General features: G+C 42.7%; 1 protein-coding gene across 3 annotated transcripts in view; it reads left to right on the forward strand.

Moving 5' to 3' along the window:
* The window catches only part of BAZ1B (bromodomain adjacent to zinc finger domain 1B), a 44,771-nt gene that overhangs the window by 10,991 nt on the left and 16,040 nt on the right, over positions 1-17,740 (forward strand). For all 3 annotated transcript variants that reach the window (XR_008434374.1, XM_053961625.1, XM_053961626.1), the window contains exons 5-11: positions 3,462-3,583; positions 4,382-4,579; positions 5,719-7,414; positions 8,946-9,084; positions 9,600-9,730; positions 11,032-11,143; positions 17,529-17,627. Coding sequence is in view for 2 of the 3 variants with exons in the window: in XM_053961625.1 (XP_053817600.1) it covers positions 3,462-3,583; positions 4,382-4,579; positions 5,719-7,414; positions 8,946-9,084; positions 9,600-9,730; positions 11,032-11,143; positions 17,529-17,627 (2,497 nt within the window). In the remaining variant the exon portion in view is untranslated. The remainder of the gene's footprint in view (positions 1-3,461; positions 3,584-4,381; positions 4,580-5,718; positions 7,415-8,945; positions 9,085-9,599; positions 9,731-11,031; positions 11,144-17,528; positions 17,628-17,740) is intronic.

The raw sequence follows: 17,740 nt of genomic DNA on the forward strand, positions 1-17,740 counted from the left end.
TCTTGGTGCTGGGCTGTTAATGTCTAAACAGTGTTATATGGTGAAAATCCAGAAGTTATCCTTCTTAGTGGTGAATTTTTGGAGCATCAGTGCTGTTGGCTTTCAGCTCTTCTTGCCTGATTTAAAGGAAAAAAAAATGTGCTGTCATTCTAAGGTGTAATACTAAAAGCAATGCATGAAATGTATAAACATCTAAAGTATAACAAGTGTATTAAAAAAAAAAATAGGGGAGCAGCAAAGGTTCGTTCAGAGTTATAAAATTCTGGCTGCAGTGCTCATCCTCAGTGGAAACCTCCCTGTTTCTAAAGTGTGTTATTTTGGAGTCAGAGACAAACTCTTTGTCTCTGGTTATAATAAAAAATGAGGTTTTTTTACTTTTAGTTTATTCTCTTTCCAGTTTTCATATGTTGAAATAAAATCTTTTTTTTTCCCTAATAATTTGAAATAAAGCATCCTTTAAAACCTTGTTCCTCTTTCATATTCTCTTCTTGGTGCAGAGATAGGTAGTGCTGTCCAAAGCTTTTCTTGACTCTTGAGGAAGTATTGTTGGAAAAAAAACAACAACCTAACCCCCCCCCAAAAAAAAAACCACAAAAACGAAACAACAAAAACCCCACAAAAACAGCAATAACAAAAAAACCAAAACCCAAACAAACACATTAAGTTTGTCCTGTGTAACTTCTTAAAATGGAATTATAAGATTCTTTAAAACAGATCACAAAATGTTTTTTCAAACAAACCTATCCCGATCCCACAACATAGTTCTAACCTGGAGAGCTTTATTTTCAAGTCTCATAAATGAATAAACTGTTGGTGTTTGTAAATAGTGACTCCAGCATTCAGGAAAGTTGTGTAATCCTCTCCAATGTGGGGAAGAGGAAACTTTGAAAATAGGCCAGCAAGAAAATAATGAAGTCAAAAGTGGAAAAGAAGTCATAGCAAGGTCTAGTCCTGAGCTTAAAAATTGTCAGCTGTTTTTGATGGGTACTGTTACGAGCTGTTCTGATTTCATTGTAGTGTTCTGTATAATCAGAAAGCAAAAAAAGGTGTTTCAGAAACAATCTGGCCATATACACATCACTGGAAACAGGGGTTGTGCTTGGAGAGGGGCTAATGATGCTTTATTTATTTATACATGTGTTTTTTATTGAGTGGTGATTCTCTCGAGATGCCACATAAGAGGCATGGGAAGTACCTTTTACTTCAAAAATGCTCAGTGATCAGATTTACAGCAGCAATTTTGGATCTGGATGTTTAAAAAAGATTTACCATGATCCTTTGGGCATTGGTGTGTAGTATTCCAGCAGTTGTGGGCATTGCCAGTGCAGCACTCCAAGATCAGATACTGCATGGAATGAGGGTTCCTGCTCTTGTTTCAGTCCCTGACTCAGTTGGTTCTGGCCTGTATGTAGTCACCTCTGGAAGCTGGGACTGTCCTCCCCTTCCTGGGAAAGATGAACCTCAACATTTTTCACCTCAAGATGCTGGCAGAGTCATAACCTAAGCAGTAAATATGCATTCTTTTCTTTTCCTTGTACATATGCTGTTACTAAAAGGCTATCTTATTGCTAATGCTTTTATATTCTGGGTTATAACAGAACATAGACTCATAGTAACATCACTGACACAAATTCATCCACAGTGTGTTAATATAGTTACGTAGCATTTCTTACAGTTACACAGCAGACTATGGAAGTAGGCAATGTTGAGTTGCATCCACAGAGGCTGGGGGTTTCTGGTGACACTGACCTGGATTTTTTCTCTATAATAATGGTCACATGTGGCCATTGATGTGGGTTGAAGTCACTACACCAGAGTGAGTAACTGGAAGCAGTAACAGGCTCTGTATAACTGTGATTTAAGAGCTCTATGTGCCTGTGCTTGTAAGAGGGGACAGAGCAAACCTTGGCAGTTCTATTAATACTTGTGTCAAACTTGCTGGTTTTGTTGGAAGAGAAATGAAGCAGAGAAAGGTAGTTTCAGTCTCTCTGCTTAGGAGTCTGCTCTGCTTCAGAAACTAAAAATACGGCATTATACCAGCTTTGTTGCATCATATGTGTTTGAAGTAACTTTACATTTTTAGTTGCTTAGGGAATGAACTCTGGAAAATCTGCTGGAGCAAGGAAAGGCTAGATTGTCCTGAAAATTGTGCTGCTGAAGGATGGTTCTGTAGCTTGAGCTGGACTTGGAACCTGTACTACTCTGGACAATCCAAAATAAAGTGAATACAAGAGACAACACAATATAGATGCTTTAGACATACAGAATCAGCTGTGTTGAAAGGGACCTTAAAGATGGTCTCATTCCAGCCTCCCTGCTATGGGCAGGGACACCTTCCACTAGACCATTTTCCTAAGAGCTTCACCCACGTGGCTTTGAACTCTTCCAGTAGGAAGAGTTGTGATAAATGTATGTTTTATTACAATAGAATGCAACAATAAATGAAGTTGGCTTTTTAAAATTAACTTCAGGATGGAATGGATAGTAATTTCTTCCTCACCCAAATACCCAGGTGCTGTTTGATGGAATTCCATATAGCCATCCCTATTTGTGGAATCTAGACAGTAAATCACAAAAGAAGAGGTCACTTGGGTTTATACCATGTTAGGTATAATGATGCTGGAGCTTCAGTGCTTTATTATGTGATTCTGAGATCTATATTCTTAAGTTTTATTTAGGTTTAACATCTACTTTGATTCTCTATGTATTAAGTAGATTATTACTCTCATCCTTCATGCTTGCTTTATTGTTTTCTTTGAATCCTAGGAAGAAATTCTTCCCTGTGAGAGTGGTGAGCCCCTGGCACAGGTTGCCCAGAGTAGCTGTGGCTGCCCAATCCCTAGAAGTGTCCAAGACCAGGTTGGGCAGGGCTTGGAGCATGCTGATCTAGTGGAAAGTGTCTCTGGTCTAATGAAGGGGGGAGTGGAATGAGATGAGCTTTAAGGTCTCTTCCAACTCACACTATTCCATGATTCTGTGGTAGCCACAAACATAAAAACATTTGGAGATTGCTTTCTTCTTAAGACAAACCAAGTCAGTGATTCCTGCCATGGAACTATTTCAAAGAAGCCAGGGCTGTTTGAGGTGTTCCCTTAGCAGGTTTAGTGGTTGGGTTATATCTCCCCTTCATAAATCTTATAGACATTTTCTACCTTTGTGTAGGTGGTTGCAGCTTACTGTCTGCAGAGATGGATTTAAATGAAGATGGTCCTTTGTACTCTTTGAAAATAGGTGTTACCTCCTTAGTTCAGAACTGGTCTGGGCCTCTATTCCCAGCCTGTATCTTCCAGCTATTTCTAAAATCCATTTAGGTTATATTCCTAATGTTCTAGTTTAACCAAACACTGTACAGATAGCAAGAAGTAAGAAGTAGGATGCCCCATCCAGTGGTGGTCTGGATTTTTTTTTTTTTTTTTTTTTTTACTGTAATAATAAGACCGTGTCTCACCTTCTTTTATCAGATGATCGAGCACGTAGGTCTCCTCGAAAGCTTCCCACTTCGTTGAAGAAGGAAGAAAGGAAGTGGGTCCCACCTAAATTCCTGCCACACAAATACGATGTCAAACTGAAGAATGAAGATAAGGTGAGTTGTCTGCTTGCGTCCTTTCTATTATAACATGAATATGCAAGTTTAATTAATCACTGCCGGTGATTATGCAGCACAATGTAGTACTTTCTGTCAGAGTCATGGCACTGGAAGCAGGATAGTTGTCTGAGGCTGACCAGCCTGTTTCTATCTGTAAATTAGATTTTGTGCATTGAAACAGTTGGTACCGCACACACTCAGTCCCATAGCTTTATTGTGGTTGCTTTTAAGTGCCTCATCTCTGGTCTTGCAGTTCATGAAACCAGTGAAATCATAAGTGGCAGTTGTTGCTGTTGTCCTGACCAAGCTGCTCTGAGTTGGAGGTAGCAGTGCTTTGGGAAGCTCTGGGTGGCTGCAGCACTGCTCCGTGCTTTTTGTCTACCCTTTGGTAATTTGACAAGTCAGGCAGTGCTGACCTCAAAGAGTAGTATGTGCAGAGGTGCTCCTTTGGTCTCAGGAAAAAAATCAAACATGAATATGTAAAAGCTTTAAAGTCAGTGGTAAGCACAAGCTAGAGGAACATCAGAGATAAAACAGTGGGCTTTGGGAAAAAATCTGTATCATAAACTCATGGTTTTTACCTGTTTTAGCTATCTGATCCTCCTACCAATCTCTGTGTGTCTCAGTTCTGCAAATTCTGTTTGGTTTGAGTCTTTCCAAGAGAGCTTTGAATGAGCAAAGAGTTTTTGGACACAAAGCAGTACAATGATCATAGCTCCTTATAGGCATATGATCTGTATTTATAATGTGGTTAGAAGTTAGTCATTAACAGTGTGTCTGTTTGTTATCTCCAAGATCATCAGCAACGTTCCAGCAGATAGCTTAGTCCGTACAGAGCGTCCTCCCAACAAGGAGATCCTGAGGTACTTTATCCGTCACAATGCGCTACGTGCTGGCACGTGTGAGAACGCCCCGTGGGTTGTGGAGGATGAGTTAGTGAAGAAGTACTCTCTCCCCAGTAAATTCAGTGACTTCTTGCTTGACCCACATAAGGTAAGAATTCCTAGAAGTACCTGCTTTGCTTTGCCACACATTCCTTGGGTCTTGGCAGAGACCTCAGTGTGCTGGTTGGGTTTTAGAATCACAAAATCATTAGGGTTGGAAAAGCCCCCTAAGATCATCAAGCCTAACTGTACCCAGCACCAAGGCCACCACTAAACCATGTCCCCAAGTGCCAATTCCACACATCTGTTAAATCCAGAGAGAAGCAGAGCAGGAAAACCGACTTTTGAAGGTTGACCTTTTGAGAGGTGACATGGCTTGAACATCTGGAACAGTGGTCTGCTTAGAAAATTTGAGATGCAACTGCCTTTAATTTTTCTAATGGTTTACATTACTTGTCTATGAGTAAAGACATGATTTCCTGGTGTAAGAGAAACGGGAGAGTTACAGTCTTTATGTGGTAGTGTCAGGTATTGGGCCAAAGACCTGGATGCATGTGATTTCATTAGGCCTGGTTCATATACAGGGCTGCATTGAGTGATGGCAGATACTACAAATTTAGTACTGAATACATACATAGCATGAGTGGGTTCTTCCAGCCCTTAGTGCTAACCAGCCAAATATAATATTAACCAACTAAATACCATACCATGAAATGTGCTGTTTTAAAATTATCTTCTGGTGTAGAAAATACTATTTTGTCCATTCAGTAAACTCACTTTTTCATAGACTGTCAAGTGTTGTTCTAAAAGTAGAACATAAATATTTGTTCAGGACAAGGGGGAATGACTTCAAACTCACACAGAGTAGGTTTAAATTGAATATTGGGAAAAAATTCTTCCCTGTGGGGGTGATGAGGCCCTGGCACAAGTTGCCCAGAGAAGCTGTGGCTGCCTCATCCCTGGAAGTGTCCAAGTCCAGGTTGAACAGGGCTTGGAGCAACCTGGTCTAGTGGTAGTTGTTCGTGCCTGTGGCAGGGGTTGGAACAAGATGATCTTTATGGTCCCTCCGAACCCAGGCCATTCTCTGACTCTGATTATGATTGCAGAAGCCTGTTACCCTTAATGCAATGAGCAATTTCATTAGAAACAAACATTAAAACATGGGAAAAAATAATTGACAGAAAGAGATCTAGGTAACTTTTATTTACCTTTCAATATTTATACAAAATAATTCTTTGTTTAATTTAGTATATGGCTCTCAATCCCTCAACCAAGAGGAAGAGCTCTCGGTCGCCTGACAGAAAGCTTCCTAAGAAATCCAAAGCAGACGGATCTTCACTGGGGCAGCCACTGAGTCCAACCCTGTGGTGTCATGTGCATTTGGAAAAGTCTATAATTGGCTCTCCGCTGAAGGTGAAAAACTCTAAGAACTCAAATTGTACTAAAGAGGAGCTGGAAGAGGTGATGAAAATTGTGTCACCTACTAAACTTGGTTCTAACTTTCACATTCCAAAGAGGAGCCGACTAGGAAAGGGCAACAACAAATCCTTGGACAAAAAGCAAAGAGGCAAAAGGGTTCTGAATGGGCAGAAGTCATCAGGGAAGGCAAAGTCTCCCAGGAAAGGTTTGAAGACCCCCAAGATGAAAATGAAACAAATGACACTGCTGGACATGGCTAAAGGTACCACTAAGGTGTCCAGGGCTCCCAGGAATTCTGGAGGCACCCCTGGATCTTCCAGGAAACCCCAGAAACATCTGCCTCCTGCAGCACTCCATCTCATTGCCTATTACAAAGAAAACAAAGACCGGGAAGACAAAAAAAGTGCTCTTTCCTGCATCATCTCCAAAACAGCTCGTCTGCTTTCCAATGAGGACCGTGCCCGTCTCCCTGAGGATTTACGAGGGTTGGTACAGAAACGCTATGAGCTCCTGGAACACAGGAAGAGATGGGCCACCATGACTGAGGAACAACGGAAGGAGTACATGAAGAAGAAAAGGGAAAAGCTGAAAGAGAAACTGAAGGAAAGAGCAAAGGAGCGGAAGGAGAAGGAAATGAAGGAAAAACTGGAAAAACAGAGGAGATTTGAGGACCAAGATCTGAAAGGGAAGACATTGCCTACTTTTAAACTGGTTGATACTCCAGAGGGGCTTCCTAACACACTTTTTGGGGATGTGGCCATGGTGGTGGAGTTCCTGAGCTGTTACTCAGGGTTATTGATGCCAGATGCTCAGTATCCCATCACAGCAGTGTCCCTGATGGAAGCCCTATGTGCAGAAAAGGGAGGCTTCCTGTACTTGAACAGAGTACTGGTCATCCTCTTGCAGACCCTGCTGCAGGATGAAATTGCTGAGGATTATGCTGAGCTGGGAATGAAACTTTCTGAAATCCCACTTACGCTGCATTCCGCTTCCGAGTTGGTTCGCCTGTGCCTCCGCAAGTCAGATGTACAAGAGGAAAGCGAGGTCTCAGATAATGTAGATGAAAGTAAGGATTCAGCAGCTTTCGAGGATAATGAGGTACAGGATGAGTTTTTGGAGAAACTGGAGACATCGGAGTTCTTTGAGCTGACTCCTGAAGAGAAATTACGGATCCTTGGAGCGCTGTGTCACCGGATCCTAATGACGTACTCAGTGCAAGACCATGTGGAGGCCAAGCAGCAGGCCTCGGCTGAGCTGTGGAAAGAGCGCCTGGCTGTCCTGAAGGAGGAGAATGACAAAAAGAGGGCAGAGAAACAGAAGCGAAAAGAAATGGTGGCTAAAACGAAGGAGAACGGGAAAGAAGAGCATATGATGGGAAGAAATGAAAAGAAAAAACACGAAATTATGAAAATAGAGCACCGGATGGAAATCGAAGCCGATGATATGATCAGTGCTGTGAAGAGCAGGCGCCTTCTTGCCATCCAAGCCAAGAAAGAGAGGGAGCAACAAGAAATACAAATGAGAGGTAAGAAAAATTACCTAGTCAGTAGAGTGTTTGTGTGTTGTGGAATAACTTTATGGCAAAAATGACAGCCTGTTTTCAGAAGCTTTGTCTGGTTTTAAGGAATTTGCTCACTGGAGATTTATAATTCATCTTCTGTGGTTCCTGTGACAGCTTAAACTTTGTATATTTAAGAAAAACCAATACCTGCTTCTAGTTTTTTATCTGTGGGTGTCTTTTGTTCAGTACCTTTCTAATTATGGCAGGCCCATAGAGGTTGGGCAACACAGTATTTGTTTTGGGAACAGAAGATAACCAAAAATTTGTCTTATGTCCAAACATCATCTGGTTCTTGGGTACAGAGGAGATATTTCCTGCCTAAAATCAGTTCCTACTGCTGCTGCTGACCCTGCTGCTGTTCCCCTGGTCAGGTTGTTGCCAGCAGCCCTTCTCTCAGATCAGGATTTGGGCAATAAATCTGAGTTTAGTGTTTCTCACTTTAAAGAATTAGTTATGGAGCTGTATAAATATAAACTGTCCACTCAAACCTCTCTAAATCACGAGTTGTGACACCAGACCTTGTCTCTGTGTAAGTAGTGCTACTTGAGGAGTATAGATGTTAAGGGAGAACACTTCAGAATTACAGTTGAGGGGTTTTATTGGTTGTAAATGTGGATGCTGGGCAGACAGAAGTGGACAATGTAGCTCATCTAGGTTGTTATTTTCCTTCTGAAACAGTGAGGGATAAGCATCCCTCACGGAGTGTGGCTTTCGCACCTTAGCTGGAATGTGGGAGTATCTGTTCTGGGAGACCAAGAATCACGGAATGGTTTGGATTGGAGGGGACCTTAAAGTTGATCATGGTCCACCCCCGCTTCATGGGCAAGGACACCTTCCACTAGACCAGATTGCCCCAAGTCCCATCCAACCTTGCCTGGCACAGGTTGGCCAGAGAAGCTGTGGCTGCCCTATCCCTGGAAGTGTCCAAGGCCAGGCTGAACAGTGCTTGGAGCACCCTGATGTAGTGGAAGGTGTCCCTGACCATGGCAGGGTTGGAACAAGATGATCTTTAAGGTGTCTTCCAACCCAAACCATTCCATGATTCTGTGATATGAGAGTTTTTATCCAGGGCTTCTTCAACCCAGTCCATCCTTACAACTTAACTACTACTTCTATATATAGCCATATGGGTGGGGTTTTTTTTTTAGTTTTTGGTTGTTTGTTTTTGGTTGTTTTTTTTTTTTTCTTTGGTGTTTTTTTTTTTTGTTTCTTTGTTTGTTTTGTTGTTTTTTTTTGTTTGTTTTTTTTTTTTTTTTTTGTTTGTTTGTTTTTTTGTTTTGTTTTTGGTGGGGTTTTTTTGGGTTTTTTTTTCTTTGGGTTTTTTTCCTTTTTTTTTTTATGATGGGCAGAAAGTAAACTGAAGAGTGTATGGTCATAAAGAATGTTTAATAAAATCCCCAATAAAACTGCTTTTTTTACTCCCATGGTATAGTAAAATATTGATGTCTGGATACAATAAAGGAAAGCTAATGCTGCTCTTTGCTGATTCTAACAGTGAGGATGGAGAAAGAAGCAGAGGAAGAAAGAATCCGGAGGCATAAAGCTGCTGCTGAGAAAACTTTCCAGGATGGAATTGCCAAAGCCAAACTGGTGATGCGCAGGACCCCAGTTGGCACTGACAGGAATCACAACAGGTGGGAAAGGAAATGACCATGAGCTTCCACCTCTGCCCTGGGAGAAAGACTGTGTCAGATACCATCCTCCAGAAAGGGATTGATAGGAAGGGTGTATGGAATTGCAGAGGAGATAGAAGTGGAAAGTATTTGTGTATGTGGGACGTAGCGGCTGGTTACGTGTCCAGCTTTTTGAAGCCTTCCCATGGAGGTCAGGACCAGTGAAGGTTCAAGTGCTGGCATTGGGTACTCAGCAACCTTGTTACCATCTTTTTTTTTTTTTTTTTTTTTTTCTCCATGGTTGTTGGACAAGCATGCTCTTGGAATGGATTCTAAGCAAAGCTTTCCCTATTTCTCAGCTGGGTTAACATAAAGATATGCATGCATTCAGCTTTTAATGAGTTGAGCACACAAATGTTTCTCCACTCAATACAAATAAAAGTGTATGTATGTATATACAGTATATACTATACATATAGTATGTATATACTAGCCAGAAAAGGAGACAGGTACCTAATAACACACATTTCTTACAGGTACTGGCTGTTTTCAGATGAGGTTCCTGGCTTGTTTATTGAGAAAGGCTGGGTACATGAAAGTATAGACTACAGATTTACCCTTCCTCACCAGAAAAAGGAAGATTCGAAGAAGGACTACAGCCCTGGAGGTATGGTCTCTTGAGGGTATTTCCTCTGTTCTGACAATTCAAATGGAGTCATGAGTGTGAAAGAACTGTCTAGTCCAAGTGTTTTCATGGGGATACTCTGATTTAAGCCTCGTTTTAACTCTAGAAGCCTGCACAAAGGAGGTGCTGGTGATATTTCCATTCTACTGCTGCAGGTCTGGAGACTTGCCTGCAGTGTTCCACCTAAGGACCATGGCATACAGTTTCCTCTCCTTCAAAAAGCATGGTTGATGTCAGTTGGTATCATGCCTCTGGTTCACCCTGACCCTGCTGAGTTGCAGCTGCCAAATTCTTGCACAATTAGTTGTGCTGAAGAGTGAGGATGTCTTTCACAGTGCTGATATTCCGCTGCTGCCAAGAGTCCCAGATCAGCCTGTGGAACTGTTAGATACGCACAGCTTTGCTGATTGAAGTTGTTTTGGCAAACATCCCTCATGCACTTACTCTCAGCCTGCTCTTCACCTTTGCTAAATGTGCAGGTTAGGTGCAAGGGACTTGCTGAACTTCTAGTGCTTCTTCTGTGATTTTGCCTGGCTGACTTGGAGCCTGGGTCCTGGAGCCTTGCAAGCTTAAACAGGACAAAAATCTATCTGTACAGAAGGAAACTTAACAGTTCCGTGTGGAAGTAGTACTTGGGACAGAAGATCCTGCAATAATCTGACTCAACTGAGTTTCAGTCGTGATCATTTCTTGCTTTTGGAACATCACATTCTGGCCCTGAGTCCATCTACAGCAGTCCTGCATGGGAGATCTTATGGAGTTAGATCCAAGCCCTCACCTGCTAGGATTGTCTTAGACAAGGAGGAAACTAGACCTGCAGAGGAATAGAACAGGGCAAACCTACATTGAGATCCTTCATCCAGGTGTACCTTTACAGCCACCTGTGTCTTTAAGACTGACTGAGCCAGAGGTGTATCATTCCAGGCTCCTCTGTGGGTATATTTTCTTGCAAGATCTGTTTCAAATACTGACCAGCTGTGTTCCTGATCAACTCCTTGCTTCCAGCTGTTTTCTTCTCTCAGCTGCTGCTGCAGCCAATGGGCAGGATTTCAGCACATTCCTTTGGAAACTTAACAACTGAAGGCCTGAATGAGCAAAGATTTAAATTTATGTCAGAGTGTTATCTGAGATGCTCAGAAATAAAAATCCATGCTGTTTTTACCTCCTTTGGTTTTCAAAGTGCTTTGTCAGTATACAGCTAAAAAGTTAAACTAGTTTTATGTATTTGGAATAGTAGGAATGCTGTTCAGGAATCTTCCTGAGCCTGTGCTTTTCTTTTGCAGAGAAGCGGAAGAGCACAGGCAGTGATGGCCGAGGGAACAAGCTGCATCGCTCCATGCTCACCACAGACCTGCCTGCTGAGACCACCACTCCCAAGCAGGGCCAGAACTTATGGTAACACACTTTCATGGCTGCAAAGTACTCAAAGTGTAAAGGTCAAGGAGTCTAGACAGATTTCTTTTACTAAACCCTGCTACAAACCTGTTCCTTTTTCAGTGCTGAACAGTTGGGTTGTTTCAGCAGCTCCGCAGGCCTCTGTTGCTGATATTATTCCTGCTGATAGTATTACAGCCAGTCCAAGAGCCAGTGGAACCATCATTCAACCCAATCAATCATACAAAGCCAGTATAAATTAAGCTATTAAAATGCTTCTTTGATGTATTGCCTTTTAAATATTTTATTCTTCCATGTTGACAGCCTCTTATCCCTTTAATGCTTCCCAATGCCGAGCAGTGTCTTCTAAGTGAATCAAATCTACCTTTGAGCATACTTCATTGTAATCTGCTCCAGTAATTGGCCCTATCAGTGTCCTTAAAGAAATTCTCCTCTGTTGGATGTTGCTCTGTGTGGTAAGGAGTGCTCATCAGTTGTCCCCATGCCAGAAAACCCTGGCTAAGCTTCACCTGTTAACTACTGTGGAGCATTGTGTATTCTTTAGATAACCCTGAGGATAACTGTCAAAAAGTATGTGTTCCTGCAGCTCCCCTCTTAACAGTGTCTGTCCCACAGAGCTCCACTGCTGACACACAGAGTGGGGTTCCTTGGTCTTTGATAAATGGAGTTGAACTCATCTCCAAAGACTAGTTGCCAGTCAGAACTACTTTACTAAATGTGTACCTGCTCCCCCACCAGGACCCGTAAGAGAGACTGAAATTGTGGGTGTCTTGATTTGTCTGAACCATCAGCATTGGGTGCTGACTTGGTATTGCCCGGGTGCTTCTCTGTCATGGCAGCAGGTCATAGGATATCACAGAGTTCCTGTGCTTTCCTTCACTGCCCCATCCTCCCATGAGAAATCCCCACCCTGTTACCAGTCTGGGCCTTTGCACATCTTGCCAAAATTCAGGCAGTTGGTCTTTCCTGGGGAATGGGTCCTGCACAGGCAGTGTGATCCACAGGGAAGTCCTCTGCTCTTCCTACCTGCCTCATCTAACACCTGATCTTTATTGAGCAGAGATGGCAAGGTGTGTTCCAGGAGAAGGACCAATTCCATAAGGAAAACAGTAGCTTAAATTTACAGAGCGTATTGCTAACACTGAGGGCAACATAGAGCCAAATAGGATTAGTTAATTAACACAGAATTCCTTCAACTTTTGTGACTCCAGGCTGAACTTGAAAAAGCACAGTATTTGATCTGCTCATTCAGGTTGGCAACTCCCAACAACATTCTGAGGGAGATCAGTGTGGTGACAGAGGCAGGAGTGCTGTGTGGAGTAACCAGTCACAGCCTGGGAGGAGCAGCTCTTGGAACCATGTCCTGGACACACTCAGTGCTGAATTATATTCTGTCACTAAGAGCTGCTTTGTATGGAGTGACCATAATGGATGGTATTCTCCTTTTAGAAAAGAAAGCAACAAAAAGAATTAAGAAGCTTCTTTTTAAAAAAGCTTAAAGTGGCAGCCCGGTGCCCCAAACACTTTCAAAGAGTTTTGCCTTAGAGTTTCCTACTAAATGGTCAGAGCAAGTGCTGTCTCTTACCTTTGGGGAAAAAAAAAGGTTGAGGAAGCTGGAAACAAAACTGTAGCAGCAATAACAAAACATTTTGAGTTCACATCAGGATAAGGAAGCTGTTAAAAGTAGGAAAGCCTACTTAAAACCTGTGGTGAATCTCAGTGAAAGAAATAAAAAGAATGATAAAGTGAAGTACAGACTAAGGGCAAAAGAATTTTCTTTTCCCCTTGCAGAACAATCCTGCTTCACAAAATCTATTGTTACAGAGTCTGCCTTCGGAGAAGAGGGAAGCTCTTTGCCTGAGAGAATAATTGGCTAAGAAATACTAAAAAAATTACGGAAATACTCTAAACCTGTATGTTCAGCAGGGAGATGAGAGAGTAATGCTAGAGGAAACTGGGCAAGTCTCCTAAAGAGGTTTTCTATGATAGAGAAAAGAAGGATCAGGAAATAAAAGTAGCAAATGGCTGTTTTGAAATAGAGAGGAAAGTACTGCAGCTGAGGCACACAACTGGCTCCTATCAGCTGCTGTTGATCTGTGAATTGCACCTGTTCAAAGCACCAGTGGACAAATTGCTGAGAGAGGAGTTTATTGAGGAGTAGGAAGCACAAAGGTAATTGTCCTGGCACACAGAGGAGTCCTCAAACCAGCAGATGCTGCAGTCTAGAGGGGTAGGTTGAAGAACTGTCACTTCATACCTGCTCTGCCTTTTGGCCACTCAGACATCAGACACTGAGCTGTGTGTGGGGATTTTTTGGCCTGGCTGTTATGCCACAGTGTCCTTAATTTTGTTCTTTCCTCTGCTAGGAAGGACTTTTTAAGTGCTGACAGACACAGCACTTGCTGTTTTTTACAAGAGTCTTGTGTTTGTGTGCACTGTTCTGCCAGGCAGGGGCAGCAGTGCAGGTGGAAGATCTGAGCCAGGCACAGGCCTTGAGCAAGGGCACAGAGGCAGCTTCTCAAAGGACACATAACTCCTAATTGAGTGCTGTGCTGGCTGCCTCTCCCTGAGTGATAGGGCATCCAAAGCCATACCTGCAGCTAAGCAATAAGGTCTCTCAGCTGAAAGGCTGTTCCTTAAAGATCTGGAGCTCCTTAGAGTTTGTTTGCTAAGTACCTGTCTGACACCTGCCACCACTTACATGTAAGCATCCATAGAAAGCCAAGTGACAGGCTGGGAGCTGTTACTTCAGGGGGTAGCCAGGAACTAGAACTTTCCTCTGAGGAAATCCATATTCCTATTCCTGTAATTTCCTTTGGAGCTATTGCCATTGATCTGAAGGACTGCTCTGAGCATAAATGGTTGTGGAAGAGTCTCCTCCTTGGCTGCTTTGTGCACATTGTCCTGGACACCGTGAGGAACCCTGAGCCCACACTGAAGTCCTTGGATATCTGTGTTGTTTGGATACAAGGACTTGCCCAGCTATAACTCATAATTTTGGCATGTGCATAGGAAGTTTAATTTCTTTGTGTTCTGCTTTAAGTCGTGCTGTTTGTCTCTTTTCCTAGTGGTATGTGAGACATGGGATTGAGTATCCTCAGAATGCATATAGAGCATATGTAGCTTTACCCTTTTATCCTTTAGAGTGATGAGACTGTGAAATTAAACACCAAATTAACCCTGATTAGTTGTATTTTACAGTCCTGCTCCTTTTTCCCTTGAGGATGGTAGCTGGTAGGGCACTGATAAAGGGAGAAATAGATTTATACTTCTATCAAGAGTTACATAAACAGTATCTCACAGAAGTAATTCTGCTGTTAGTACTTTGTCCTGAAAAAGAAGAGGGTCCAGTGTTCAGTCCTAAAAGTGCAGCATCATAACCACTTGGTTACTTCTTTCTTCTCCAGACAGATGGACCACTCTCTCTGTTCACCTTGTTCTCCACTTGCACAGATGTTGATCCTTATTAAAAATCTCCTTGTTCTGGGCATGTAGGCTCCAAAGAAGTCTCTGTCCATACCATAGTGCTTGTGTTCCTGATCTTTCCTGCAAGAGCCATGGGGGAATCATAGCCTTGGCAGGAGACTTCTCGCTCATCCTGGTCAGAAAGGAGTTGAATTTTGGAAACAGTGGCATCTCTGCAGATAGCTGCCATTGTTCTTCATCTGTTAGGAATTTACCATGGTATGGCGGGTCCCCTCAGCAGACAATTTGAGTTAACTATGAGAGGGTGCTGACAGACTCCATTCTCATGCCTATAGTCTAAAGATGGAGTTCCCCTATTTCCACAAACACTACAAAGCAGGTACTGGTCCTCGGCTCCTCTAGTTGTTGTCCTCTCAATTTCATTGTTCCTTAGGCCAGGTTTTAGACCTTTCTGTGTCCCTTGTAGCCTGAGAACAGGTAGGAATATTCAGCCTGAGAGCTCCTTTTGACTTGATACTTGTGCCATTTGTGCGTGCTGTTCTGGTTGCTGACCAGTCTGTTGGCTTGTGCTGCCAGAAATGTCAGGAGAGAATCTAGGCTGTTCTTTAGGAATGCAGGAAGCCCATACATCAGGATTTCCCCCTTGTATATCAATTTCAAGACCCCCACCTGGTCTTGACTTTCCCAAAGGGTTCTTTCCTGTCCCTCTGGAGTGTGTGACTAACCTGTGCCAGGCCACATGAAGGGCACCAGCTGTCTTACCATCCCTCTCTGCAGGACTCACTTTTGCCTTCCCCATTTAAAATGCCAGCCCTGTCTTACCATGTCAGTGCTCCCAGCCTGGAAGTGGTTGAGCTCCAGTTGGATGTGCAGGTAGTTCCTACAGGTAGGGTATGTCTGGGGCTAGTTTGGGAAGCAGGAGCTGTGACTGCACAGAGCAGAAAGGGGTTACTAATCAAACTAACATGATGTCTATGTTTGTTTTGCAGATCAGGCTCAGGTTCAGGCTTAAGTAGATCAGTTCCCTGTCCCAGAAATCCTAGTTCTTACTCTCAGGGTGAACTGGAAGATTTAAGTACCTGTTGCAGATGTTCTTCCTTCCCTGTCCCATATCCTTTTCAGCAGGAACAAAGTTGTACCAGGGCTTAACTCTGGCTTTCTTAAAAGAGTGGGAGCTGCTTTCTGCAGCTGCCCAGCAGCCTGTGTTGTCTTCTCACAAACCCTACATGACAACTGTTTCCAGTTCCCTTTCCTTTTTACAGTTTTCCTTTTTACAAAACAGTGCAGTGACTTCCCCCCTTTAATTTGTCTCCATGGGAGAAAGCAGGGAAAGCTCAGGCATTGTCATCTTGAATATTTTTCTAGCTGAATTCCATGGTGTATGGTGATGTCTGATGTTGTTTTATCACGACCTGGGCAACCCATCTCAAGGTGTCTGGGTAATACTCCTGTGCTGTGTATCTGTAGAGCAGATGGTTTGGAGTGTGGTTTATGCCATTCCCAGGTAGTGACAGATTCTAGTGGGTGAAGGATATTTGAAGCTGCTCTGTCCTCTTCCACAGGGAGAAGTACAGAGAGTAGTGGTGCCCAAAGGTTTTGATCTCAGGGTGCAGAGTGAGGATGCTCCACAGGGTCAGATGTACTGAAGCAGATGACTGGCTAAAAAACATCCTGCTTCCATTGTTGAACAATCAATCCTATGTTCTATTAGCGTAATGAATTTCCTAGCTGAATGCAAATTGTGAAGCCATTGCCCTAGTAGGACCATACATAGAATTATGAAATACTTTCAAACATGGTATTTAGTAAGTATTTCTACCAGAAAAATAAGCATTGTGGGCACTGGTATTTCAAGAGGAGCCACAACAATATCCTTCTCTAGTTGTTGCTTGACTCATCTGAGCTTGTGCCCAAGAAGAAAGATTAGATCTGGAATCTTTTGGTAAGGCCCAGAGTGGTCCTTTGCAGTTGTTTCCAAATAAGGTTGATTCTCCTATCTCTTGTCTTCCATCTTCTAATGAGCAATCCTCTAATAGAAGATAGGGAATTAGTCATAGTTTCTGTAAATGACCTCTGAAGCTCAAGTTGAATCCACATCTCATCACATGAAGAGTCTCCATGGTTTCCTGGAATAGAGTTGGAAAGAAAAGAAGGAAAGCGCAGAATTTCAGGTTGTCTTAAATATCATTTAAATGTACAACCCAATATGCAAACGTGATTGTACTTTGGAATTGAAGAATATCTTGATTTAGAGAACTCTGTAAAAGTAGTTCCCCTTTTAGATTGGGCTAACTGCTGATGGCCATCGCTGTCATCAAGGATTCCTGAGCAGGAAGGTTTCAAGCTGATCAGTATGGTTTTCAGATTCTGCACTTGAGCTTTCAAGTTTGGGCAAGCTTAGAGAGGAGGACTTATATGCACTTGCAGAGACAGAGCCTGCACAGGCACACAGCTCCAGCAGCAGAAGTTGTGGGATCAGCCAGGACGTCTTCTTTTTATTCTGGGGACTTCTGGTTAATGAAAGAAAATATGATTAAGTTGCCATGCTGTCAGTGCGTAGTGTGTTAGTCTCTTTTCTAGTACATCTAACACAACATTCAGATCATTTAAATTAACTGCAGAGTAGTGAATGGAATCCCTGGGATAGACAACTAAATTCAAATGCCAACATTTTAATAAACTTAATGGGGAAAATAAATCTATAAACCAGTTTTGTGTTTATTTTGATTCTGTTTTTCTTACCCTGACATTGGCTACATTTGGGGACCTTGAAACAAAGCCAGCCTGAGTCAGAATTCTTCTACCAGCATTCCTGGAAGTGTTTCACCTTGCTCCATGGGGTCAGGATATAGGTTACCTCTTATCCCTACCTACTGATCGTTGGGAACTATTTAGAAGACGAAATTGTATTGTCACAGAGATACCCTAGGTGATCTAGGTGCATTTTTCTATCTTTCAGGTTTCTCTGTGACAGTCAGAAGGATTTGGATGAGCTGCTGGATTGCCTGCACCCCCAAGGAGTAAGGGAGAGCCAGCTCAAGGAGCGCTTGGAGAAAAAGTGAGCCTGCTCTTTGTTTTTCTATGTGTGCCTTCTCCAAGTCAGAGCATGTCATTGCCACAGCAATCCTTGCCATTCCTGGGGCAGCATCCCAGGCTGGGCTTTGATTATTC

Source organism: Vidua chalybeata, chromosome 20 (assembly GCF_026979565.1).
Source record: "Vidua chalybeata isolate OUT-0048 chromosome 20, bVidCha1 merged haplotype, whole genome shotgun sequence".
Classification (NCBI taxonomy): Eukaryota; Metazoa; Chordata; class Aves; order Passeriformes; family Viduidae; genus Vidua; species Vidua chalybeata.